At 44.4% G+C, this 27,843-nt stretch overlaps 1 protein-coding gene across 1 annotated transcript; it reads left to right on the plus strand.

Annotated features, from left to right (window-relative positions):
* The first annotated feature begins 8,747 nt into the window (after positions 1 to 8,747).
* On the plus strand, positions 8,748 to 27,187 carry RFC3 (replication factor C subunit 3). The gene is made up of 9 exons (XM_081004196.1): positions 8,748 to 8,961; positions 13,101 to 13,238; positions 17,027 to 17,094; positions 17,626 to 17,723; positions 19,879 to 20,060; positions 21,070 to 21,206; positions 21,308 to 21,406; positions 26,293 to 26,362; positions 26,876 to 27,187. Exons 1-9 carry the CDS (start codon positions 8,875 to 8,877, stop codon positions 27,065 to 27,067), a joined length of 1,071 nt encoding a protein of 356 aa, XP_080860322.1. The 5' UTR covers positions 8,748 to 8,874; the 3' UTR covers positions 27,068 to 27,187.
* The last annotated feature ends 656 nt before the right edge of the window (positions 27,188 to 27,843 follow it).

Here is a 27,843-nt window from a genome sequence, read left to right on the forward strand (position 1 = left end):
TCACTCTGTCATGATCCTGATAGTGCTTTTTGAACTGTGTAATGTCAGTGCGAGGCAACAGGGCTACTTCAGTGACACTTAGCAGGTGACAGGACTGGCAAAACAATTTGGCAGTGTGGAATGCTCCTGCTCACTTTTCCAGCTATGCCCTCTTCAATATAATAATAATAATAATAATAATAATAATAATAATAATAATAATACTTTATTTCTTATACCTCGCCCATCTGACTGGGTTGCCCCAGCCACTATGGGCGGTTTCCAAAAACGCAGGAAAAACAACGACAACATCAAACATTTAAAGCTTCCTGTAACAGGGCTGCCTTTAGATGTCTACGGAATTTTTTATTGTTGTTTAACTCTTTGCCGTCTGCCGGGAGGGCAATCCATAGGGTAGGTGCGACTACTGAAAAGGTCTTCTGTCTGGTTCCCTGTATACTCCATTCTTTTCTCCCTTCTAACTGGTTTCATACCCCCATCCCCAAACAATTAGTCAGCATTCTGTACAGCAGAGGTGATTCAGTCCTCACTGGACTGTTTTCAGAGTATTTTCTGAAGATTTTTTTGTTCTTCTGCAAATCTCAGTGTTCTCCAAACCTGCTGATATCCCCCTCCCCCCGTGTGTGTGGTTTTCTAGCTACATAAGCAATGGCACTCATGCCTGAACATTGTAAATAGGCGGAATGATTTATGAGGACACTGAACATCACCTTGCAGTTCACAATTCCTGTACCAGTGGAGGAAAAGGGACCAGGTTCACCGACACTCAAACCAGCTATCCTCTTGCGTTTTCACTGGAAGTGCAGAGGTTTTTGGTCTATCTGTTGCTGTGACACAGCAGAACACACTACTAGGTTGCTAATATTTTTAATACTGTACCAAATTTTTCTTCCCACTGATTTGGTTCAAATAATTGCACTGAATATGAATAAACAATGCAAACATGTGAGATGTTTTATGAAACATTATTCTATCGCTCCATTACTTCTTTTTTAAAAAATTAATCTTGAGAAGCATGAAGTTTGATGGCTTTAAACTTAAAAGCAAATCTGTAGGCGCAATCAATTTGCATAATATTGCCTCTCAGTTTCAAGGGTAGGCTTCCCATTCCATTGAAGTCAATGGAGTTTGCCTTAAAGTTTGCCTTTAACTTTAGCAGAAGTCAACCCACAAATAGTAATCATGATGAAGAAAACATCAGAACTTGAAAGGAAAGCCAACTTTTCCTCAAACTGATGCTGAACTCAAGATGAAACTTCTGTTTGAAAAGGAATCTCTCGTGAAGAAGGCTCTCAGGAGAACTCTTCGTAATTCAAAAGCTTCTATATGTCAGATGATCCAACAAAAAAATGTAATTATTTCACCAGGGGAAAGTAAAAGTTAGAGACATGAAAAGCCAGTGTTATGGCTTGAAGAGCAAAGGCCCTGCTAAGATAATTAGTATGCAGCAGGAATAGAATATTTAATTCAAAGATGGTTGCATAGCTATTAATCTCTGCATTTGGGGGTGTCTTACAAAATGTGTAGCAGAACTCAAAAGTATTCTAGCTTTTATGAAGTGTTTGCAGATCAGAATCAACAAATATCAGTTCATTTTCATTGACTGTACAGTATGGATGAAATTATAACCATGTATATACTATGAGGCAGGTCCATTCATGTTTGATGCCCCCTTTACTTGTTGCAGAAGGTTCAGTCCCTGGCATCTTCAGATGGGACTGGGGGGGAAATAATAGCCCAGAGAGCTGTTGCTGGTCAGTGCAGGTCAGGGATGGGGAATCTGTGGCCCTCCGGCTGTTGATGGACTACAGGTCCAATAATCTTGGACCATTAGCCATGTTGACTGGGACTGATGGGAGTTGAAGCCAAAGAATATCTAGAGGCCAAGTTGACCACTCCTGCTTCAACCTGCACATCTTCTAATCTCATGTCCGACCATCTAGTGCAGTGTTCAGTTCTCACAGTGGCCACAAACAGAAACTGAGTGCAACAGCGCTCTCTCCACTAGAGGATTCTTAGCAACTGGTTTTCAGAGGCATACCATCTCCAAGAATAGGGGTAGAACATTGCCAGCATGGTTAGTCATCACTGGTCCTCCATGAATTCCTCTAATCCCCCCATAAAGCCATGCATAGTCCACACTTCTTGTCAGCCACACATACACTTCCCACTCAAAAATGTATTTATTTTGGTCCTCCAGCCTTAAATCCAGCCACCGCATCAGATGCTTCTGCTTCTGGCCTTGTCACTTGCTTCTTCTCCAGTTTGACCCCTTGGCCAAACATACAATCATGTTTACATCCTCCCAGCTCTTTGCTTCATGCTCCTTGTCATATCTCTCTGACCCTAGCCTTACTCCTTTACCTGATTTTTTTTCTTAAGCAAGCAAGGGTGGGTGCTTTGCAGCTTCAAAACAGTTAGAGAGCAGCTGATGTCTTTATTGGCCAGGATTCTGGAGCCTGATATATAAAAAATATGAGTCTAATGCAATCAGTGTTGCTCCTTTTACCGTCTCATTTCACTGGGGTGACACCAGCCTGTCAGTTTTGTGAGGGTCTAGGTTTCCTAGCAATTAGTGGGCTAGCCTCGAGTCTGCACACAGAAATTTGCTTGCAGCCATACAGCCATCAGGATGTGGGGAAAGGACAATCATTCTAAACCAGAGTGACATCTGACAGAGTAGATACACCAAGCCATCAAGGAAGGCCAGTTTTATGACACCAATCTTTGCTCAATGAGATCCCTATAGGGAAGAGTTCTTCTTCTTCTTCTTCTTTTTAATGAAACACACTGAGGTGTACATGCAGAGGATCCAGCAGTGTGCATGAATGGCTCCCTGGAAATCATAATTCTGCTGCTATCTATTTCTTCACTGTAATTTTATTTTGCCCTTTTCTCTAATGCGCAGCATTGCAACAAGCACGTAAGAAAGGTTTGTCTGAGATTGTGGCTGGCACTCCTGAACAAGTGCAGGATTAACCTGGGTTTTCAAAATGCAAACACAGGCACTCTAGCCTCTGCGCAACAATGTCTCTGGCTTTATTTTCATTCATATGCACAACTGAGTACTAATCATATGTGTGCATCTCTCTCTCTCTCTTACTTCTTCAGAGAACTATGTTTAATGGTTCCCATGTCCTGATGAACTGAAACAAGTATGATATACTAGAACAGAAGAACTATAGGGACTTAATATTTTTAGTTGACTGACCATCAGCCTTTAACTGATTGATTAAAATAAAGTGTGTGTGTATTGCCAATACCCCAAACGTGAGCATATTTTGGAGATACTAAAGGAGGTTTAGACCACTGTACAGCTCATTAGCCTTAACTCTTCACTGTTAGAAAGGCATTTTTTACATTTACATTTTCCAGGTAAAGGTAAAGGGACCCCTGACCGTTAAGTCCAGTCGTGGCCGACTCTGGGGTTGTGGCGCTCATCTCGCTTTATTGGCCGAGAGAGCCGGCGTACAGCTTCCGGGTCATGTGGCCAGCATGACAAAGCCGCTTCTGGTGAACCAGAGCAGTGCACGGAAACGCCGTTTACCTTCCTGCCAGAGCGGTACCTATTTATCTACTTGCACTTTGACGTGCTTTTGAACTGCTAGGTTGGCAGGAGCAGGGACGGAGCAACAGGAGCTCACCCTGTCGCAGGGATTCGAACCGCCGACCTTCTGATTGGCAAGCCCTAGGCTCTGTGGTTTAACCCACAGCGCCACCCGCGTCCCTTATATTTTCTACCATAGCCTTAAAATAATAATAACAATACTCTTAACTGAGAGCATTTGTTTGTTTTTTTAAACATATTTTTAATTAAAGATTTCTTGGTTTACAAAAGTATGTGCAATGTCTCTTTTTTCAAGTTACATATTCTACAAATCAGTTTCATTTGTTGGGACATTAGTGTTACATTAGGAAGAAAAGGGGGAAAGAGGTGGAGGGGGGCATAATGAGTGGGGGTGGGGTCGCGTGGCAATGCTTCTATTCTACTTAATGTATGTGTGGGGTTTTGTGTCAGCCTGGCTTGTGCAGGTTCTGCTTCTCTCACCACTGAGAAACTTTGTTGATCAAACATGAGCCTACTAAGGTGGCAATCCTAACTCCATTTACATGGGAGTAAGTCCCATTGAATTCAATAGGATGCACTTCAGAATAGGCAAGTTTAGGATTATCCTGTAAAACAGCAAATTTTTACTCACTTGGGGTTAAATCCCATTGAGATTAATCGAAATTGCTTCTGAGTAGACATGCACAGGATTGCTTTGTAAGGCTGCAGCTCCTTTGGCTTGCGTGGGAGTAGGCACTATTGAACTCAGAAGGACTTCTGAATAAACATGGCATAGATCACAGTACAATCCTACACACTTCTTAACTCGGAAGTACAGTATGTCTGAGTTAAATGAGGCTTAGTAACATGAAAAGGGTGGTGGGGGTTGCAGCCTTACAGTACAATCCTATGCTTCTCTTAATCTACTCAGTAAATAAATATACCACCAGGTACACGGGTACCAGATTGCAGCATGCAATGATTAATTTTATTTAGTTAGATAAAAGATACTATCTTCCAGGGCAGTTTACAAAAAAACTGATGATATTGATTGAAGCTTGCAGTAATTTATTCTTTTATTGTTGCCTATATTTGCTTGCCACTTTACAACAAATAACTCAGAACTAGAGCCAGAGGGTGGGGTATAAATAAATATTATAATCATCATCATCATCATCATCATCTAGATCATCTGATTTTTCACTTGCTGGCTGGTACTATATTCAGATTGGGGCTGGCTGGGGCATATGAGTTTTAAGATATGAGGTAAGTACTAGTGTATTCTTCTTAGATATACTTGAAATCTATTCACTGTGACCGCCTGATTTTTTTGTATATATGGTACACTCTGTATTTCTGAGACATATTTTATTTGTTCTGTGTATGTGGATATACAGGTGTACACTTCTGAGCTCCACACGGTAATTGAAAATTGACAGCCATGGGGTCGGCACTGTCTCTGCCTTGTGTTAAACACACTGTTTGAGAGACTTCCCTGTGAAGCTCTTCTTTTTCCTCTTCCTAAGGATGCTTTTGTTTGGATGTAGACGGTGACAAATCATTGATGTACAGAGGAAAAATGTGGTAGCTGCCTTCCAGATGCCCTTTATTTGCCAGATGTCCTTCACTAAGTTTTAAGTAATTGTTCCTTATTGCACAGCAGAACAGCCTCAAGCACGTGCTACGGTTATTTATAAGATTGCCAGATCAAAGTCTGAAGGTTAACTTCCATTGCACTGGAAGTCAATTCCTACTAGGACTGGGTGAATCTGTTAATTTTTCATTTTTCCAATCATAAAATTCAATTCTCCACATTTCCACATCAGCCTATGGTGTTCTTTTTTTTTTTAAGTCCTCATGAAAAAGCACCAGCATCTCCTAATATACACATTTTTGTGTGCGGTTTTGCCTAGTGCCATTTTTTTGCAAAGCAGTTTGCCCTACTATAATGCATTTTCGGAAATGTTATAGCTGGCCAGCCTGTCCTCTCCCCTGCCCCCCCCCCACTTCAGGGAGAGGACAGAGACAGAAGAATTTGCAGGTTGCCAAAGTGATGGGGAGTCGTGATGTCACAGGAAAATTTGTCCTTTTTGAAATCAAAGGTTTGCTGGGAAGGAGTGGGGCAGAATAAATGGGCAGTTTTCACAATGGAGAGAAATGAATGCTGGGATATCTCAAGGGTTTCTACTGGGACATTCATAAATGACCTGGAGCCAGCAGTGAGGTTGTTGCATTTGCAGATGACATGCTACACTATTTAGGAAGCTGAAACCCAAAACCGGCTGTTGAAAAAACCCCATTTTAAAAAAAATCCAAACTGGGCAATGAGAATGTACAAAGAGTTTCTGGGTGAATGCAAAATGAGAGACAGTGCAGAGTGCAAATAAATCCCCTAACTTCATATGCATTTGCTGGTAGGAATGGGATTGGCCATGACTTGTCTAGTTTACAAAGAAAGATAACCCTGCATGCCTAAGCATGTTTACTCAGAAGTCCCACTGTGTATGTTCAGGATTGCAGCCGAAGGCTATGCACACTTATCTGGGATTATGCCCCATTGAACACAGTGGGGTTTACATCCAGACAAGCATAGTGTTAAGAGGGGACATGACAGAGCCTTACACAATTATGCATGGTGTGGAAAAAATGGATAGTAAGATTTATTTATTTACTTTTACTTTGGCGCCTGGGTTAGGGCCAAACTGGATATCATAGACACATGGTTAACTGGTGTGTGTGTGGTTCTTTTAAAAAGCACCCCCAAATAATCAGTACACAATCCTAAAGCCAGATCCTGTTGCTCTTTCTTTTTTTAATCATGCATGTTAATCATGTGATAAATGCCATGCCTAGTTTATCCTTTAGATCGCTTTTAAAAATAGGATCAGACAAGTTTTAATTATTATTATTTTTATTAATTTGATTTATTACCCACTCTTCACCCTAAGATCCATTTAAATTTAAATAATACCATTTAAACTTCAGTATTAAAAACAGTTTAAAACAAATCACAGAAATAGGGGGAGCCCTAAAAATAAACAGCTCAGGGGGCTCAGGATAAACGAGTGAAGGTGCCAGGTGCTCTTCTGAGTGGAGGGAATTCCACATTTTAGGGGCTGCTACATTCCTGGGTCATCACCACCCCAAGCTTCTGCCTGTGCTGATCTTAACCCCTCAAGGGGTCTGCAGGGAAGGAGGCAAGTCTTTCAGATATCTCTCTGCAAGATTCAGCTGCAGTCTATTGGCCCACATCCACCCCATCACCACCTCTAAGCAACAGCCTAACACTTCAGGTTCACAGAGGACACTTCCGTCAGCAGATATTAACTTGACAGCTAAATGAAACCTCCAGGTTCAGAGAATACTTCTGATTTCAGAGGCTGGGAAGGGGCTGCTGCCACCATGCCATGCCACTGTAAGCTTCACCAATGCATCTGGCTAAGTACTGTAGGAATCAGGATGTTGCACTAATTAGGGATGGTGTTATGTATTGAAGTTCTCACCCTGGCCACCAGGAGTATCGTGTATATAGTTTTCACTCAGGTCCACGTCAGTTAAGGTACTTTAGGTGGGAAACCCTGGGTTGTTGTTGCTACAATGTTGACAGCCGGCTGCCTATAAAAGCAGGCCGGCTGAGCTGTTTGTTGTTCAGTTCTGTTCCAGTTTACAAATAAAGAGCTGCTTTGGAGAAATCGCTGCATCGTCTGCTATGTCTACCCATTATTTAACAATGGGGAACCTGTGCCTCTCTCCCCTGGATGTTGTAAGGCCAGAGCTCTTGTCATCCCTGACATATGGCCATACTAGCTGAGGCCGTTAGGAGCTGGAACCAGTGTGTAGCATGTACAGATTAGACCAGGACCAGGGGATATGGAGGTTCAAATCCCAATCTATCCATAATACTCTCTGGATTATGTACCAACCTTGGTCCAGCTTTTCTCCCTATCAGCCTAGCCTACCTCATAGGGTTGTTGTGGAGGCTAAAGGGAGGGGTGGCGGTGGCAGAAAGGATTGTGCTGCCTTGGTCAGACTGCATCTGGAGTACTGTACAGTGGTACCTCAGGTTACATACACTTCAGGTTACATACGCTTCAGGTTACAGACTCCGCTAACCCAGAAATAGTGCTTCAGGTTAAGAACTTTGCTTCAGGTTGAGAACTGAAATCATGCTCTGGCGGCGCGGCAGCAGCAGGAGGCCCCATTAGCTAAAGTGGTGCTTCAGGTTAAGAACAGTTTCAGGTTAAGAACGGACCTCCGGAACGAATTAAGTACTTAACCCAAGGTACCACTGTATCTAGTTCTGGGCACCACTATTATTAATTAATTAATTTTGTATACTGCCCTATACCCACAAGTCTCAGGGCAGTTATGACATAAAATCACAATATAAAAACACAAGATACATTAAAAAAAAGAAAAAAGTTTTAGTCCCAATAATTTAACAGTTTGACAGTGGAACGGACTCCTTCGGGAGGTAGTGGAGGATTCAAAGCAGAGGTTGGATGGCCACCTGCCATGTAGGAAGTAGCTGAGATTCCTGCTGCTATGTACTGAGTTGAATAGGATGTCAAAATGCAGCTGTCTGATTGGTCTGCAGGAGCCACCCAATTCAGCTCCAGGTGGAAGTGAATCCGCAACCTGATTGGCCTACAGGAGAATCCCGGAATTAGCCAATCACGTGGGGCCCATTGTGTAAATAATGTATATAAAGCAGACAGTTTGGGGGAACTTCCATTCCTCGCTACTATGAGCTGAATAACGAGCATGAAATCCACACTCGACTCCGAGTATATTTCACCTGCATGGGGGGGGGGGGCCGTTGGACTAGATGACCCATGGGACCCCTTGCAACTCTCCACTTGTATGATTCTATGGAATCGTGAGCAAAGGCAGAACACAAAGCAATAAGAAAATGTGCTGCCCGCTGCTGCTGAGCAGGTGACTCAAAGCACAAATTCTTCAGAACACTGTGGCCCAGAAAACCCATGGCACGTGGGCAGCCCCCGCCAGCGCCGCGATATCCTGCACGAGGCGGCGCACACTACGCTCCACTTCTCCGCCTGCATTAAGCTTCCCTTTGTTTCATTATATTATCCCCAGGCGGCCACCGTAAGCGAGGAAGGCGGGGCCCAGATTCGATCGAACTGGCGGAAGTGAAAGAGCCGAGGCTGACGACCTAAACGAGGAGCTCGTGCGCATGCTCGGTGACGTTTTCACGGGGCGGTGGCGGCGCTTGAGTCGCCTATCGTGGGCGGGAGCGCGGCAACGGAGCGCGCGCTTTTTATTTATTTTTTTGCAGTCCGGTTCTTTCTCTGCGGATCGTGGCCATGAGTCTCTGGGTGGACAAGTACCGGCCGAACTCCCTCGGCAAAGTGGACTATCACCGGGATCAGGCAGCGCAGCTTCGCAACCTGGTGAGAGAGATAGGGAGAGAGGGAGACAGGCGGCTGGCGCTCTGCACATGCTCGGGTGCCCTTCGCTTTCTTATCTCTTCACCTCTTCGGCGGCTTTTGGACACGCTGGTCCTCGGGTATCGGCGAGTGTTTTTGCTCTCCGCAATAGCTTCAAACACCTCATCCCCCTTTCTTTCCTGTTTTGTTGGGTTATAGCAAGAGCCGGTGCTAGGCAGAGCTACCTATTTGCACCACACTTCTTCTTATTTCTTCAATTTTCAAAAACAGATGTAGGAAAAAAAATGAAAAGCACAAAACTTGAACTGCTAAATTTAATTTAAATTGCAAGACTAGGCAACGCGACAATATTTGGTTATCTTTCTCAAATGCCAAAGAAAGTGTTTCAGTACACAAATCCAGTGAATCTGTACGAAACTGTGCCCCTCAAAGGTCAGTACTGCGCCCCTATGAAGTTTGTGCCCTAGACGGCTGCCTAGTTGACCTAATGATAGCGCCAGCCTTGGTTCCAGCCAAAGAGCAGTCCTGGAATTGATTTCAGTCCTGCAGTACATGAAGTAATAAGAAAAAGAAAAGCATCTGAGCATGTGTAGTGAGCATATGTGCATACCTGCTAACTGAGAATACCCTTTATGTGGCTGATGCGTGAGCTCAAGTTAAGTCAGGCTCTTGGATACATTTGGAGGGGGCAAGCTGCGATGACAAAAATGCATTGTGTATGTCCTCAGGTGCATTTATTTCTCTTTGTTACCGCCTCACCTATCCAGGTACTGAACCCTGGTTTGGAAAAGCACCGTAGCTTCTCTCCCTCATGATGGTGCTGAACAGCAGGTACAAAGCAAAAACTATGGTATTTGGGAGTACCAAATACCATACCGTACAAGATTGATTGGGGCATGAGCTTTCATAGACCTGAACTGCCTCCATTGTAAGCACAAAATATGTCAGTTGGCAAGAATATTTACACATGCAGGCATACATGTTTAGAGAAAAAAACTCCAGTGCAAAATAGTAGGGCTTAGAGTCCATGAAATGCCAGAGATGCAGCCTGTGACCTTTTAATGCAAAGCTTGAATGATAATCAAGTTATCAAGTTTAGCGTTTGGCAGTAGGGCTAGAAAGACTTGTCTGCAGCCCTGGAGAGTTGCTGGCTCTCAGTATAGACCAGGCTTCCCCAGCCTGGAGACTTCCAGTCCAGATGTTTTGGACCACAACTCCTATCGGTCCTAGTCAGCATGGCCCTGGTGGCTGGGGCTATTGGAAGTTGTAATCCAAAACATACGGAGTGGGGAGGCTGTTGTACACAGGATTGGATGGGCCAGTGGTATATCTCAGTATAAGGCAGCTTATACTGTCTGTCTCTGTATAAGGCAGTGACTGTTTGCAGCACCAGTAATTTGTGATAGTATCACACTTCCAAGACAGAGAACATGGCTACTAGGTAATTGAACCCAGGGCAACATAAAATCCACTGCAAACTTAAGAATCCTCCAATTCCAGTGGACTTTAAGCAATGGTATGCCTTTGATTAAAAAGGGACGCGGGTGGTGCTGTGGGTTAAACCACAGAGCCTAGGGCTTGCCGATCAGAAGGTTGGCGGTTCGAATCCCCGCAATGGGGTGAGCTCCCGTTGCTTGGTCCCTGCTCCTGCCAGCCTAGTAGTTCGAAAGCACGTCAAAATGCAAGTACAGTGGTGCCCCGCAAGACGAATGACTCGCAAGACGAAAAACCCGCTAGACGAAAGGGTTTTCCGTTTTTCGATGCGCTTCGCAGGACGAATTTCCCTATGGGCTTGCTTCGCAAGACGAAAATGTCTTGCGAGTATTGAGATTTTTTTCGCTCCCCCCCCTTTTTCTAAGCTGCTAAGCCGCTAATAGCCTTTTTAGCCACTAAGCCGCTAAGCCTTTAATAGCCACTAAACCGCTAATAGCGCTAATCCGCTAAGCCGCTAATAGGGTTGCTTCGCAAGACGAAAAAACCGCTAGACGAAGAGACTCGCGGAACGGATTAATTTCGTCTTGCGAGGCACCACTGTAGATAAATAGGTACCACTCCGGCGAGAAGGTAAACGGCGTTTCCATGCGCTGCTCTGGTTCACCAGAAGTAGCTTAGTCATGCTGGCCACATGACCTGGAAGCTGTATGCCGGCTCCCTCGGGCAACAAAGCGAGATGAGCGCCACAACCCCAGAGTCAGCCATGACTGGACCTAACGGTCAGGGGTCCCTTTACCTTTACCTATGCCTTTGATTGCACAAATAATTATTTTTGGGTTGCAGTGTGGGAGGGGGGATTCCACTACTTGTGTGACTTTGCATTCAAAAATTTCACAAAGCGAACATCACAATGCCATTGTGTCTTGGTTTTGGAGTTAGGCTCTTGTGGTTTGATTTGAGCAAAAAGCTCAATCCTGGAACATGTAATTTTTTTAAAAAATGAATTTTTTGGGGGGGGTGGTGGTGGTCTTTGTGTTATGTTTTCCCTTCAACATTCACCATCCATTAGGGATTTGGGAATAGGGCTTCTAGGTTAAAGAATGCATATTAGACAGGCTCAAGTACCAAAGCAATTAACCGTTGGTGATCTCCTCCCAGAACTTTTTCTCTCTAACTCTAGCTGCTGCTGTTCATGTTTGGTGGCTTGTTTATGGAAAGATGATTTACCCCAGGGTAATTGTCTATATATAAACTTAACTTGGTACCACTGTAATACATTGCTTGTCAGATCTAAAATGAAGTAGGAACACTTTGTGTACTCTTGACCACAAAATATGCAATTGCTCTGTTGCAAAAAGTGATTGTTTCGGGGTTAAAATAGTTCATCTGACACAGATTTCAAGGGTTGGCTCCTGTGATACAAGACAGGCCTCGTTCTGGAATGCAGTCAACCACAGATTAAATGGAGCTAGCTAGGCGCAGAGGCTAAAGTATGAAAGATGTACGTAAACCTGGCAGAATGAACCAGTGAATCCCGAAATATTCTTTTTTGGCATCCTATGATACTGGCAGTCTTGTATGATAGAGAGAACTCAGTTGAGTAGCTTGGGGCACTCAGGTCGTTCACATTCTAACCCTGATCCATTAGGAAACTAGGAAACTACCCTGTATGGAATCAGATGGTTGTTTCATCTAGCCCATTATTTTCTACAATGGCTGGTGGCAGCAACAGCTCTCCAGGTCTACCTGGGTAGAGATGTCAGAGAACTGAAACCTTTACTCTGCAGACCATTTTGTGCAAAAAACAAAAGGGAAAAAAGTGCTCTGCAACTGAATTCCAGTCCTTTAGTTTGCTTCAAAAGGTGGTGTGCTTTCTTTCATTTTCCACCTGAGGCTAGATTTTGATCTATTGGAGATGCTGTGATTGTGGATTTCCTTTAACAGATTACCTTTGAGGTCCTTCCAACTCTTTGATCCTAGGGCTCAATGTCCAAATAAGCCGGGGGGGCAGCTACCCCCCCCATCAAGTAAAACAATAGAGATACTTAACTAACTGACCAATCATGTCTGTTATGTCCCGCCCTAACAAAAGTCCTGCCCACCCAAACAAAAATCCTGGCTACACCCCTGGATAAGGGTGTCTATGGCTTGCAACAAAATTCTGCATTAGTTTATTAAAAATTGGGTTCTCTAAGTTATTTTCAAGTTTGCTGTATGCCACTTTCTGACTATTTTTATTTTTATTCCATTTATATCCCACCTTTCCTCCAATGATCTCAAGGGGGCACACCTCCTTCTCTTCTTCTCTATATTATCTTCACAACAACCTTGTGAGGTAGGTTAGGTCGGCTGAGAGTTGAAGATTCATGATTGAGTGGGGATTTGAACTCTGGTCTTCCAGGTCCTAGTTTGTTTCGGGATGTGTTCTCAAGCCACCTGACTCCTAGAAAACCTGATGCACCAAGGGCTTTTATCAGACTCACGCCATGCACGGTCACAGTTTCATGTCCTCTTGAACTCTCTGTTTTGTGCTCATGTCTAAATCGATGGCCTTCCAAAGGAAAAGACAACATTGTGAAGGGCTGTAAAACTAGTGTGGGGAACGGTATGCTAAAATATGTCTCATTCTCTGTGTTTATGATGCTGACTAAGCATGATGCTGACTGAGACATTACTGTAATTCAGTTTTACTGTATTCCATTTGACAGGTTCAGTGTGGCGACTTTCCTCATCTGTTAGTGTATGGGCCTTCAGGAGCTGGAAAAAAGACCAGAATCATGTGCCTGCTGAGAGAACTGTATGGCTCCGGAGTGGAGAAGCTGAGGATCGAACATCAGAGCATAACAGTAAGAATCTGCCCTAACTTCATATTTACAAAAGGAGATAAAGATGTTGACTGTCAACATAATGCAGGAAAAGCCAGCACATTTCAACACATGCTAGTTTTTAATCTCCGACCTGGATGCAGGAGGGCAAAAGTGCATAGACTATATTTGTCCCCTAGGCCTGAGGTTCCTCACTCCCTGATGTCCAAAGGGGTACGCAGATCAGGGCAATCCAATATCTCCAGTTCTCCCCCTTTCACTCCCAACTGCTGAGCATGTAAGCATGTTTAGTAAAGGTAAAGGGACCCCTGACTATTAGGTCCAGTAGTGGCCGACTCTGGGGTTGTGGCGCTCATCTCGCTTTACAGCTTCCGGGTCATGCGGCCAGCATGACTAAGCCGCTTCTGGTGAACCAGAGCAGCGCACGGAAACGCCGTTTACCTTCCTGCCGGAGCAGTACCTATTTATCTACTTGCACTTTGACGTGCTTTGAACTGCTAGGTTGGCAGGAGCAGCTCACCCCATCACGGGGATTCGAACTGCCGACCTTTTGATCGGCAAGTCCCAGGCTCTGTGGTTTAGCCCACAGCGCCACCCGTGTCCCTTAAACGACATTTACCTTCCCGCTATTTATCTTCTTGCACTGATATGCTTTTGAACTGCTAGGTTGGCAGGAGCCGGGACCGAGCAACGGGAGCTCACCCCGTTGCGAGGATTCGAACCGCCAGCCTTCTGATCGGCAAGTCCTAGACTCAGTGGTTTAACCCACAGCGCCACCCGCGTCCCATGTTTACCTGAAAGTATTTCCCAGCTTCCTCGCAATTGTGCACCCAGATAATGTGGGGGCTTGTACGTGTGTTCAGGCAAACACTCTTACAGGGCCTTTCAGACTTCCACCCTAAGTCTGCAAAGTTTGGAAGTGGAGAAGGCATGTCTGTGGCTGTCTACACACTTTTGCCCTTTTGTGTCCAGGCTGGAAAAGGACCTACAGGCAATTTAAGCACCATTTCCACAGTTGGTTAAATAACCAGTGGCTGTTTCCTCCTATTATGAATTAGCACTTGATTAGGCTGTAAACATTCTGTGCTGGAGGAATTTTCCCTGGCAAATCACTGCCAAGGATTTACCGGTACTATTATCTCCCTTCAGTTGTGTGATATTTGAAATGATTTAGTTGGGCACTTAGCTTACATTTCCTGCTGTCTCAGGCTGAAGCCTGCAGTTAGTGTCAAGAAACTAGTTCGTCTTTATTGTGGGCTTCACTGACTAATTATTATTTCTTTCTCACATGCCACCAATAACTTGATAAGAAGTATTTGCAAAGTGATGTTTTCAACAAACATAATGAACTCTTTGCATAGTTAGCTGCTTGGGGAGTGAAAACAGCCCCTGGAAAATCTATTACTAAAGATTTTCTTTCTATCAATTCAAAAATCTTTTTTGGGGGAAAGCTTGCATTTTAATCAGCAAATTGCAAAGAGAGTGGTTAGTAATCAGCAGAGTTCTTGGAGAAGACAGATATTTCCAAAGCATTGTGCAAACGGTCTCTCTTGCCATTTTTATTTCTTTTTAAATTAAATTTTCCTGCTTAAGTTAATAAGACATTATGGGAACATGTTGTGCCTGCAAATGTCTTAATGCTGGGGAGTTTTAAGTGGAACAGTTTTAAGTAGATAGTCTTTCAAAATATCAGCTTCCCTTCCTGTCAGATGCTTTCCTATCTGAGGGTCCTTTGGCATCTAGCTATGGGCGGAACTTGACAAATGTCTTTATCATCATCTTCAAAATCCCTGCATATAAAGTAGTGGCACGTTATTAATATAAGCACAGAAAGAGATGTGAAGGTTAGCACTTTTAAACTAAAATAGGGCAGAGCAGAATGATGCTGCAGTGTCTGTATAGCTTCATTTTGGAGTTTGATCTGAACTAGATAAGGTCTGTTTAATCACCGTGGGTAAAAGGTATACTTGAAAGCCTTACTGTACACACGAAGAATGTTTTTAGAGAAGTAGAATGAAGTTTCTATCAATATTATTAGTTCCTAAAATCGGACGTGACGCAAGTCATGATTCAATGTACAAGAAACTGGGAAGTTGTAATCTTACAGAGAAGCTGGAAGGATAATGTAAAATCTCTATAGATACCCCAAATGACTTTGCCCAAGGACAGTTGGTCATGGAACTGACCAGAAGGGCAATGACCCTGGACGTAACATATTTTTCCATGTATTGGACGAGGCTTTTTCACTCAAAAATCATGTCAAGAAAACACGGGTCGTCCAATACACAGATAGTGGCCTTGGGGGGTGGGGTGGGAGAAGTGGTGTGCCGCCAGCCAGCTCGTTGGCGGGAGTGCAAATTCCCCCGATGCTGCTGCGTGCAGCAGGCACTCCCTGGATCGTTTCCCACGCGGTGGCATCAGAGGAGGTTGTGTTCCCAGGAGCGCAACTTCCCCTGATGCCGCTGCATGCGGGAAACGATCTAGAGCAGCGGTTCTCAACCTGTGGGTCCCCAGATGTTGTTGGACTATAACTCCCATCATCCCTGAGCTCTGGCCATGCTAGCTAGGGGTGATGGGAGTTGTAGTTCAACAACATCTGAGGACCCACAGGTTGAGAAAGGCTGATCTAGAGAGTGTTTCCTGCCCACAGCTGTGTGTGGGGAGAGGCTCAACAACTTTGGGCCATCTCTCCTCATTTTCCTAAAATTGAATCCCCCCAAATAGGGGGGGTCTTATAGAAGGGGGTGTCCTACAGACGGAAAAATACGGTAAGTCCTGCCCAGGATCCGGTGTAAGAAGTGTTGGTGAAGCAGTTTGGAACAGTAACCATAGTGCTATTAAATGAACTATATGAGTAAATGAAGAATTGCGTAGAGAACCCAACATGGTTACATTTGACTTCAAAAGAGAGATCTTCCTCCAGATGAGGGGATTGGTAAGAAAGAAAGCTGAAAGACAAGGACAAAGGTGTCAAATATCCCCAAAATGCTTGTGAGTTGCTTAAAACCACAATATTAGAAGCTGAACTGGATACTGAAGATCATGAACTGGTGGTGACTGATCAGGAACAAGTCCTTGAGGTCATAGTGTCTAACTCGGTTGAGATATCAACCCAATATACAGCAGCTGTGAAAAGAGCTGGAACGCCATGCTAGGGATCATTAGGAAAGGAAGGGAAAATAAACAATATCATAAGGCTGCTATACAAATCTGTACAGTTCTGGTCACCTCAACTCCAAAAGGATATTGTAGAGTGGTAACAGGTTTTAGAAAAGGGTGATAAAAATGATTCAGAGGAAGCAGCAACTTCCTTATGAGGAGATTTTGGGTGCTTTTTAGTTTAGAGAAAAGGCAAGCCAGAGGCAACCTGATAGAAGTGCATAAGATTATTCATGAACCCAGCTTTGGACAACATGACAAGTCATGGCAGAGAAGGAGAAGGAACCATGAAACCTTAGTTTTAAACTATGATCTAAAGCGACATGCGAACTGGGGCACATCCCATCCTTTCCAAGAGGTTAGCATGCTGCTTGAATTTGAGAGCGTTGAACCCAGGGTGTTACCCTTTTCCTTGCATGCCATTCCACCTGCCGCCATTTTCACGCTGAGTCTCTTTATTTCGTAGTTTCCCTGGTGCGTTGCAGCCTGCGTGCCGTTAAGCCCTTCAAGTCCTTCAACTCAGCTCATGCTAAGCAGTTAGCAGTGGGTGGTTTTTGAAGCCTGTATTCATAACCCACTGATTCCAGCTAAGTCTTTCCGTCACTGATCTCTTTAAAATGCATTTTTTGTTTAATAATCTTTCTTTTCAGGCGCCTTCTAAAAAGAAGATTGAAATTAGCACTATTGCCAGCAACTATCACCTTGAAGTTAACCCAAGGTATGTTTGCAGTAAGCTCACAAGATCCAGTAAGAGGCTGTGGGAATTTTGCAATTCTTATAATTTTCAGAGGAGTAAATTTTATAGCCCATTGCAGCAAAAACTACCGAGGTGCTAGAAGACCCTTGTTTTATTGTTGCAATTTTAAAGCTAGCTCCAACTTTACTGTTAAAGAAACCAAAGTACAGTCGTAACGTGGATCCCGAATGCCTTGCGAGTTGAACATTTTGGCTCCTGAACGCCGGAAGTGAGTGTTCCGGTTTGCGAATGTTCTTTGGAACCTGAACGTCCGACGCAGCTTCTGATTGGCTGCAGGAGCTTCCTGCAGTCAATCAGAAGCCATGCCTTGGTTTCCGAACCAACGGACTTCCGGAATGGATTCCATTTGACTTCTGAGGTATGGCTGTATATCTTTAAGGAATTGCTCGCATATGCCGCCCTCCAGCCCTCTCTGTCTGGCCCTTGGGACTCTCCCCAGCCATGCACTGCACCCTCCTTGAGTATCATATTTTAATCTGAACTTATTTTCAGCGATGCAGGAAACAGTGACCGGGTGGTAATTCAGGAATTACTGAAGACATTAGCTCAATCACAGCAACTTGAGACAAGCACCCAGCGAGATTTTAAAGGTCTGTAAATGAGCAATAACCTTGAAGAAAAATATCTTGCAGTACTTTGCACAAGATCAGCCATGTGCTTTGAATATTGTAAATTCTTTGTATTCTCCAGCTCTTTTTGTCTTCTGTCACTTTTAGAGATACAGAATTTCCAGAAATATTGTAGTTCCCCAACAGAAATGCATGTATTTCAGAAATGAGGGGGGAAATTGAAATATGTGCAATACTTGTGTTCCAGATAATAGTATATATAGCTCCAATTTATTTCTGTAATTGTAATAATTGTCCGAAAGATCCATAGCTGTTGATGTTTGAATTTTCGCTTTGAGCTTCATGGTATTCAGAAAGTGGGAGGTTTGCATGCTGTTAGAAGGCATCTAGACTCTTCTCACCTATTGATTCTTCTGCGACTTTGTATTCTCAAAATACTCTATGGTTCCCTTCACTTAGGAACCTAGGAAGCTGCCTTATACCCAGTGAGATCCTTGGTCCATCTAGCTCCATATTGTCTGCACTGACTGGCAGGGGCTCTCCAGGGTTTCAGGCAGGCAGTCTTTTGCAGCCCTACTTGCAAATGTCTCGAAGGGGACCTTCTGCATGCAGCTGAGCCTGATCTGGCAGATAGAATCAGAGGCAGATAATCTGTTTGCATGAGGGCGATATTGCAGTAGCAATATGCTTGGCGGACTAACAAGCTACATGAGAGACTCTTGGTTTTGCAACATTTGAAACTCCCCACGCCCCTGTAGAGCAGGCATTGGCAAACTCCGGCCCTCCAGATGTTTGGACTACAATTCCCATCATCCCTGACCACTGGTCCTGTTAGCTAGGGATCATGGGAATTGTAGTCCCAAAACATCTGGTGGGCCGGAGTTTGCCAATGCCTGCTGTAGAGCATCAGCTCTTAAGCTTATTGTAGCCAAATGCAATCTTCAGTTTACAGTGTTGATTTTTTTAATAGCAATGGTATCATCATTACTACCTGTAAAGGTTGGCTCTCTGGCCTCTGAATCCGGTGATCTGAATTGTGTAACTAAGAACAAGCGCTTGACATAGCTTCTTCTTTTTTCTGCCTCCCTCCCAAGTCCCTTTCCTTGTGTGTCCTGTCGTTTAGATTGTAAGCCTGAGGGCAAGGACTCTTTAGTTCTGATCTTTGTAAGCTGCTCTGGGAGCCTTTTCAGCTGAAGAGCTGGGTAAAAAATGTTTTAAACAAATACCTTTTGAACCTTGGATATAAAAGATTTGCAGCAGTGTGCATTGGCTCTGTAACAATATTCATTCGTCGGCTTCAGCTGATCATCAGTTTTCTTTGGCTGAACTAAGCTGGCTTTTTAGTCATTATTCTTGGTGGGAAGTGGCAATGTAGTGTTGCTTTTTTATTTTTTATTTTTTTGCAAAAGTAGCACCAGCTCAGGCCAGTTCCTGACTTGTCACACTCACTCATACAGAACGAAAAGGAAGACATTTCATTGTACTGCGATTTCATGCATATGTAAATACTTCCTAATCACATGGACGAGGTTGAATACAGAGTCTCTGTCTCTCTCTGCCCCCCCCCCCCCGCTATGTAGTAGCTTCCTTCCTGGTAAAGTGCTTCTCTCAAGGGAAAGACCCATGTGAACTTAGGAAGCTGCCATATAAGCAAGTCATACATATTGTTGGACTACAACTCCCATCAGCCCCAGCCAGCATGGCTAAGTGGTCACAGATGATGGGAGCTGTTGTCCAACAACACTTGGAGAATACCAGGATGGTCTGCACCGACTTGCAGTCGTTCTCCAGGGTTTTAAACAGGATCCTTTCTTAGCCTTACCTGGAGATGCTGGAAATAGTAAGCGGAAGATCCTGGGTTCAAAGCAAGGTCAGAGGCATCCCAGTTGCAAGAACTCCTCTTCCGTGCTGTCGTGGCTAAGCCAGCCATTCCCTGGCTGTTTCAGGCGATGTGCCTTTCCCAGACATATGGCTAGAATATTTACACAAACTGCCATCAGCGCAGGATTGCACCGTGGGGAAGCACCTCCCGGGAACTTCAGTGGAAGAGGCACAAGTGGGAAGGTTTTCTCTAATCCTGCCCCATTGTATCAGCAGAAGCGAAAAACCAAGTTAAGATAGACTCTGTGAGAGCATGATAAAGGTTGGCTTTGTTTTGTTTTGTTTTGTTTTTCAGTGGTGCTGTTGACTGAAGTGGACAAGCTTACAAAAGATGCCCAGCATGCGTTGCGCCGAACCATGGAGAAGTATATGGCTACCTGCAGATTAATTCTGTGCTGCAATTCTACATCGAAAGTCATTGCACCTATCCGGAGCAGGTGTCTTGCAGTGCGAGTGCCTGCGCCCAGCATTGAAGATGTAGGTTCAAGGCAGGGGCAGACAGACAGCCCTTCAGTGCACTTGCATTTTACTCTGTGTAATGTTGGATGCAACAAGTTTAAATACCTGATTTGGGATTCCTTGTTCTTTGTTTTCCCCTGACTCTGTCTGCCTAGTTAATCCTGTGTCTGTGTGCATGGAACACTTCCGAATTAGGTTCCCCTTTACAGTACTTTGCATGACTGCAGTTTTCTTCAAAAATGCGGGTTGTAATTTTTATTTGTTTAGCGAGGATTGGAATGGGGCAGAAGTGTCTGTGGACTAAGAAATAGCTGGACACCTAATGGTAGGTAATAAGTCATGGGAGGGAGAGAAAGAACTGTTGGAGGTCTTTGAAACTCTGCCACCAATGACAACCATATGTCAGGAGTGCTCTGATGGTGTTTCCTGCTTGCCAGGGGGTTGGACTCGATGGCCCTTGTGGTCTCTTCCAACTCTATGATTCTATGATTCAATGCTTAGTTCCAAACATTCTCTAGTCCACACTTCTCCAAGCATTTCTCTGAAACTAGAAAATACCACTTAGAATTTGTTAAATAGTTGCTGAAAGCACTATATCAACATAGCTGTGTATTTCTTACAACCATGTGAGGTAGGCTAGTAGTATGTCTGTCTCGCTGCTACTGTAAAGAATACAGGGAGCAACTGCTGATGTGGTTTGTCCCTGGCTCAAGGAGCAGCAGGAAGGAATTTATTCCTTCATAGAGGAATGCGCTTGGGAAGACATCACATTGCTCTTACCTGGTACTCAGGAGGGCTGGCAAATGGGGCTTGTGGCAAGGAAGAGGTGACTCAGAAGGTGGGTGCAGGTCACCTGCAAGCATTATTTGTAAAACTGGCTCCTTTGTGACTTCACATATCCTTTTATAATAAAGGGACTTCCCCCATAGCTGGCTGCTGCAGCAATTTTGACTAGAGTGGAGATACTTGGAATTTTTGGAAAGCGAGGTACCATGCAAAACTGTTAATTGCCCTGTTGAATCTCTAGATCTGCAACGTATTGTCCGTTGTGTGTAAGAAGGAGGGTCTGGTTCTTCCTCGAGAACTCGCTCAGAGGATTGCAGAAAAGTCCGGCCGAAATCTCCGAAAGGCCCTTCTGATGTGTGAGGCATGCAGGGTGCAACAGTAAGTCCAGAAGAATGGGTGAATACAGGAGGGAGTTTTGGTTATAAAAGGGCTGTTTGTTTGTTTTGTATTTAAGCAAGTCATCGCTGTTTGTTGCACAGGTATCCTTTCACTCCAGACCAAGACATTTCCGAGACGGACTGGGAGGTGTATCTGAGAGAGACGGCAAACGCCATTGTTGGTCAGCAGACCCCGCAGAGGTAGGTCAGTGTGGTGGGGGACAGTGCCTAGCTGTAAAATGGATGGTGCTTGTAAGTTGTCCGATATTAAAATGCAGCGTAGCAGCTTAATATTGTGTGTGCTAGAATGTCTAGACAGAGTGCATTTCCAGGAACTTGATAAAAACCCGGTAGGAGTTGATTGAAGTAAATTTCAGGCTGATGAGGTTAGCCTTGGTCATTAAGGTATTACACATGCTTTTATATCAGTGTGTAAATGTTTGGAGAAAAAGATTTCTGAAAGCGGATAGTTAACGGCATGCAGGAATCCTGAAACAGCTGTACAGCCTCGCAGCAAAAGCATGTGCATGGTATGAAGATGATCCCAGGTTCACTTCCAGTTAAAAGAAGCAGGTAGCTGGTGATGGAAAACACTGTTCTCTTCCTGAGACCCCGGAGAACCACGGCCAATCAGAATACACAAAACTGGGCTTAGATGGGCAAGTGGTCTCACCTGGTCTAAAGTGGCAACCTGTGTTCCTAAACAAATACCGTATTTTTTGCCCTATAGGACGCACTTTTTCCCCTCCAAAAATGAAGGGGAAATGTGTGTGCGTCCTATGGGGCGAATGCAGGCTTTCGCTGAAGCCTGGAGAGCGAGAGGGGTCGGTGTGCACCGACCCCTCTTGCTCTCCAGGCTTCAGGAGAGCCCCACCGCCAGCCCCACAAGCTCGGGGGACAGCGGGGAGGCGGAACGCCGCCATCCCGCTGTCCCCCGACCTGGTTTAGAGGCTGGCGGCGGGGAGAAGCCAGCCCCGCAAGCTCGGGGGACAGTGGGAGAGGCGCAGCACGCCTTTCCCGCTGTCCCCCGACTTGGTTAGAAGGCTGGCGGCGGGAGAAGACTGCTCCTCCCCGCCGCCAGCCCCACAAACTTGGGGGACAGCGGGAGAGGCACAGCGCGCCTTTCCCGCTGCCCCCTGACCTGGTTAGAAGGCTGGCGGTGGGAGAAGCCTGCTTCTCCCCGCCGCCAGCCCCACAAGCTCGGGGGACAGCTTCCCATCCCAGCCCCGCGCCTGGGGGGGGGAAAATAATTTTTTTTCTTTATTTCCCCCCCCAAAAACTAGGTGCGTCCTAAGGGCCGGTGCGCCTTATGGGGCGAAAATACGGTAAATCTGTTGCAGGCAGTAACATACAGTATTCTGCCTCCGGGGCACCTCACGCTATGAGACAATTATATATTAAAATCCCAGTTTCTGATGCAGTTCCTTTACAGAAATTCTTGTTGTTTTGGAGCAGATCACAGTAGCTACTAGCCACAATGGCTATGGTCTCAGTGTTTGAAATTAGCCAGGCGCATTTTGCACTCGCAACCAAGCGAAGATGCCTGGGTGACAGGATGGTGCCTGGCAGCTCTGCCATACGGAGGTGCTTGCTTGTAGAATTCTGTCAGTTAAATTTTATCTTCACAATCAGCTTGAATTTCAGGAACCCAATTGCTTTTTCTGTGCAGCCTGAGCAGGGGCAGGGAGCAATGTTACAGTTCATGGTCATAGCTTTTCTTTACCTTACCCCACCCCACTGCCCTGCTCACAGTATATTCCTACGTTATGAATGGTCCGTGTCGCCATTAAGAAAATGGGGTCCGAATAGGCCAACACATACTTCTTTAAGTTCTCAGACCTCTTAACCCATCTCAAGGCTGTCATCTGAATTAGCCAGATGTTCACCACAGAGAAACTTCAACTGTGTATTATTTCCAATTTCTTTGTGAGGAAAGAGTAGCAGTCATGTACTCAGATAGCTGGGCTTGGTGGAGTCTCGGGTTATTTTCCAGCAAGGACGTTCCTATGGTATGCAGTGCGCAAAATGACTCACTGAGATGTCAAGTTCCCATTAGCAGCCATCTTTGATATTCTAAAAACAGCTGCAATGAACCAGGCTGCTGTAAAACAAACTTGCTTGCTCAGTGCAATGAAGCATTTCCAGCTGGATCGGATGAGAGCATCTTTGTTTGTTTGTGCTGTAAAACTTTTTCTTTTCAGCCAATGAAGTGCTCTGGTGTTGGCACTCGTTCGCCGCTGCCCTCTTTACAGCTGCCAGCCATTTGTCTAGCTTTAGATATATTGCATTGGCAGAAACAAAATGACATCCTGTCATGGTGAATTTGGAGCACTGAATCCTTCCTTGCTGTGAACGGATGATACCGTTAGTCATGTGTTCTGCTCCTGATCTCATTAAAACTCTTAAGAGATACGGCGCTGTGTGAAGTGGGCCACATTTGCACCATACATTTCAAGCCACTATTTATATGGCTTCTTGGGAACTGTAGTTCGTTAAGGATGCTGAGAGTTGTTAGGAGACCTCTGTTCCCCTCACAGAGCTACAGTTTCTTGAAAACCCCTGGAAAGAGGGATTGATTGTTAAACTGCTCTGCTGAACTCCCAGGATTCTTTGGGAAAAGCCATGACCTTTCAAGGGCATAATAGTTCTTTAAATGTGTGGTGCAGATATATGAATGCTTTCAACACAGATTCCCCTCTGTGTGGTCCTTTTTGATGTGAGCTATTTTTTACTTGTTGCTTTAGGCGTAGAAAAAGAGATGGCTGCCTACAATTCCATGATTGCTCTTCACAATTTTTTTTTATTAAAACCTGTGTGCCCTCTTACCTACCATCTTACAGCAAGCAGCCTAATTTTAGAACACATCCTGCATCTCTGGATAATAGCAGCTCTGTGGTTGTGAAATAAGTGTTCATGCTTCTTAGTGGTGGACTCCCTATTAGCTCAGTCCCAGGCTAGCATTTGCTGAAATGGAGGAGCTGCCTATAAGAGACTTAGGGACGCGGGTGGCGCTGTGGTCTAAACCACTGAGCCTTGGGCTTGCCGATCGGAAGGTCAGCGTTTCGAATCCCCGCAGCGGGGTGAGCTCCCATTGCTCGGTGCCAGCTCCTGCCAACCTAGCAGTTTGAAAGCACGTCAAAGTGCAAGTAGATAAATAGGTACCGCTCCGGCGGGAAGGTAAATGGCGTTTCTGTGCACTGCTCTAGTTTCGCCAGAAGTGGCTTAGTCATGCTGGCCACATGACCCGGAAAAACTGCGGACAAATGTCGGCTCCCTCGGCCAGTAAAGCGAGATGAGCGCCGCAATCCCAGCATTATTGCGACTGGACTTTACTGTCAGGGGTCCTTTACCTTTACCTTTTTATAAGAGACTATTGGGGTTGAATGACGCAGGTGCCAGTAAAATCCAGGGCCAGGAGGAAGTTGTTTTTAATTCCAAGGTACCTGCCTCATCATTTCTTTTCAACACTCAGGATTTTAAAAGGTGCATATAGATAAAACGGCTCCCCACTGCCAGCAAGAGACATTGACAACTGTCACGTTAACTACAGAGCTGCTGCCAACTGTTGTGGCTTGTAGATGGTTTCCTGTCATTTCAAGCATCCCAACAAGCATTTTGAGACTTCCTTGTGTTGGACCATGACATGCTAGAGAAGTTTGTCGCTGTTGTAAGCCTTGTTTAGAAATTGCAGAGCACTGACTATGCTGCTGTTAACAAGCTGTTCCACTTGGAAAACGCGGCTCAGGAGAATAGTGTTGCAGGATTGCTTGCTAGCTTTGGCAGTTGGCCAGCTTTAGGCTTTCAGATTCAGGCGATTATTCAGGGTGATCAAAACAATTATACCAGGTATCTCAAAATTAGGTAAGCTCAAAATTTCTCTTACAGTGTCCTCCAAACGTAAGAGGAAAAACTTGCTTTGCTACTGGAAATGTTGGCATACTTAATTAAATCACTTGGCGTTCCAGTGAATTGGCATACGAAGCATAATACAGATAATATATTTCTTTCAAATATATTAAATATCTTTCAAATATCTTTTTCTACAAGGCTGCCTTTCACTGGGCAACCTAAAATTGCCTTTGTGTCTCCACAAGAACACTTCAAGGTAGTGTAGAACCTGGCATGTTAGACATGGGGTTATATTAACAAACGCCACCACATTAGTGCTTTTAAATAAATGAAACAAAGTTAAAAGTTGAGTAAAAAGATGAAGGCAGTTCTTAGGAAAAAAATTAAGCACAAGGGAAGTTAACATGCACAGAAAAGCATTCCACCCAATGGAGCAAAAAGTGTATATTAAATATAGTCCAGCTCTCCCTGCCTAGACATAGTTCCCTTAACACTATTGACTGATGTCCAGTTTCTCAAATTTTAAAAGCTCCAGTTCCTTTGTCTGCTGAGATCATGCCTTTATCTGCTCCTGCATTCTTCTGAGTCTCTAAATATACCCTCTGGCTACATGACTCTTATGCTTCCCGAGCCACAAAAACTCAAAGAGCACGAAGGTCTTCTCTTCATTCCCAACTACAGAGATGTTCCCCTCATCTGCAGGCTTAACAAGTTTAACCCCACAATGCTACATGCAGTATTCGTATATATTTTTTACAAATAAACAGCGTTTCCGTGTGCTCTGGCACTCGTCACTGGTGCAGTGAAGAGGAGCCTTGGAATCCAGCAGAGCCAAGGCTTCCTCTGCCAGACACCCAGAACACCCTTCTTCAGGGCCTATGGCTGGTAGATCTATGCCCACAGAGCTTTAAGTGGGCATAGTCCGTTGTCCCTCACCAACAAAGTTTTTCTTTGCCAGTAGAAATGCACCCCGATCCATCCCTAACCCCGTCCAGCCTGGAGTTCTTGGGGCTATGTGCACCCATGATTTAAAAAGCAAAAACAAATTGAGCTTGAATGTTTTGAGAACTGAATTTTCTGACTTGGTAATTTGACTGAGATTGTCATAGCTGAATGAATATATATATGAATGAATGAATGAATGAATGAGACTTAAAAGCCAGTTACTAAACCTTAAAACTTTGCATTACAGTGAGTTAAAACCAAGCATTAGCTTTCCAATGATTTTATTCCAACAGGCTCCTGGAAGTTCGTGGGCGACTCTATGAACTCTTAACCCATTGCATTCCTCCAGAGATTATAATAAAGGTAACTGATGTTGTGATTATTAATTGGTTTAGTAACAGAGACTAGGATTAAATGGAAGCTTGGGATGCACATGTTAATCATTTTTATTTTTCACCGTTCATAGTGCAGCCTGGATAGCTCAGTTGGTTAAGAGCGTGGTGCTGATGACACCAAGGTTGCAAGTTTGATCCCTTCATATTCCTGCATTGCAAGGGGTTGGACTAGATGATCATCAGGGTCTCTTCCAACTCTACAGTTCTCTGATTCAATGATAGTGCTCTGCATCTTGTAATTCCATTCCTAATTCCTGGGGCATCTGGGACCAGGTATATATTGCATATCTCTGTAAATGTGATAATAATAGTTCTGTTATTTGTATGACAATGTCCCCCCTCCTACCAAATTGGAGATTATCATTTGAATGGCTTGATTCTCACAGGGTAACTTTCTGGATTGTTGAGTGCCCATGGTACCCATAACATTCTAGGGAGTAGAGCCTTCAATTCTCTCACTGTTGGCTATTGCTCATTTTAGGGCCTTCTGACTGAACTTCTGAACAACTGTGATGGACAACTGAAAGGAGAGGTTGCACAGATGGCAGCTTTCTATGAGCACCGGCTGCAGCTGGGCAGCAAGGCCATTTATCACCTGGAAGCATTTGTGGCTAAGTTTATGGCCATCTATAAGAAGTTTATGGAAGACGGACTAGAAGCCATGATGTTCTGATATGTTGCTTTGAGAGCCCTCATGTTTTTTGGGATGCTGACAAGTTCTGTCGAGAAAGCTGTACAAACCACAGGTCACCGGTACATTTCTGTGTTGGACAATAAAATACTAAGTGCTGAATTTGAGGTGTTCTGAAATGGTTCCATGTGGCCTTTTATGTCCAAACTGTTTTAGGAAACAAGAAGTCACATACTTGACAGCAGGGAAGTGCCAGGATCCCAGAATGCTTTTGCCTCAAGAGATAGTCCTAATTACCAGTGGTACCTCGGGTTACATACGCTTCAGGTTACAGACTCCGCTAACCCAGAAATAGTACCTCAGGTTAAGAACAGTTTCAGGTTAAGAATGGACCTCCGGAACGAATTAAGTACTTAACCTGAGGTACCACTGTACTTTGGGTCTGGAACATGATTGTGAGCCTTAATCTTGGGAATTTTCAAATGTTCCATCTTGAATAGGTTTCATGATGGTGGGAGATGGAGAAATCTGTTGCAGCTTTAAGACTCTGTCTGCACTATGCATTTGAAGCTGTATCATACCACTTTAAACGGCCATGGCTTTCCCCAAAGAATCATGAGAAGTGTTAAGGGTGCTGAGAGGAGTGTGAGGAGACACCAGTTCTCCTCACAGCTACAATTCTCAGAGTGGGCTAACAATCAACTCCTTTTCCTAGGGAACCCTGGAAACAGGCATCTCCTCTAACAACTCTCAACACCCTTAACAAACTACATTTTAAACGATTCTTTGGCAGAAGTTATGACTGTTGAAAGTGGTAC

This window comes from Podarcis pityusensis, assembly GCF_964106645.2.
Source record: "Podarcis pityusensis genome assembly, chromosome: 4".
NCBI classification, from domain to species: domain Eukaryota; kingdom Metazoa; phylum Chordata; class Lepidosauria; order Squamata; family Lacertidae; genus Podarcis; species Podarcis pityusensis.

What these genes read in the sequence shown, in the direction of transcription:
- RFC3 (XM_081004196.1), top strand. Translation starts at nt 8,875, where the DNA reads ATGAGTCTCTGGGTGGACAAGTACCGGCCGAACTCCCTCGGCAAAGTG. An exon ending in CACCTTGAAGTTAACCCAAG is followed by an intron (nt 17,095 to 17,625) that starts GTATGTTTGCAG and finishes ACTTATTTTCAG; the next exon opens with CGATGCAGGAAACAGTGACC. An exon ending in CTCCAGAGATTATAATAAAG is followed by an intron (nt 26,363 to 26,875) that starts GTAACTGATGTT and finishes TGCTCATTTTAG; the next exon opens with GGCCTTCTGACTGAACTTCT.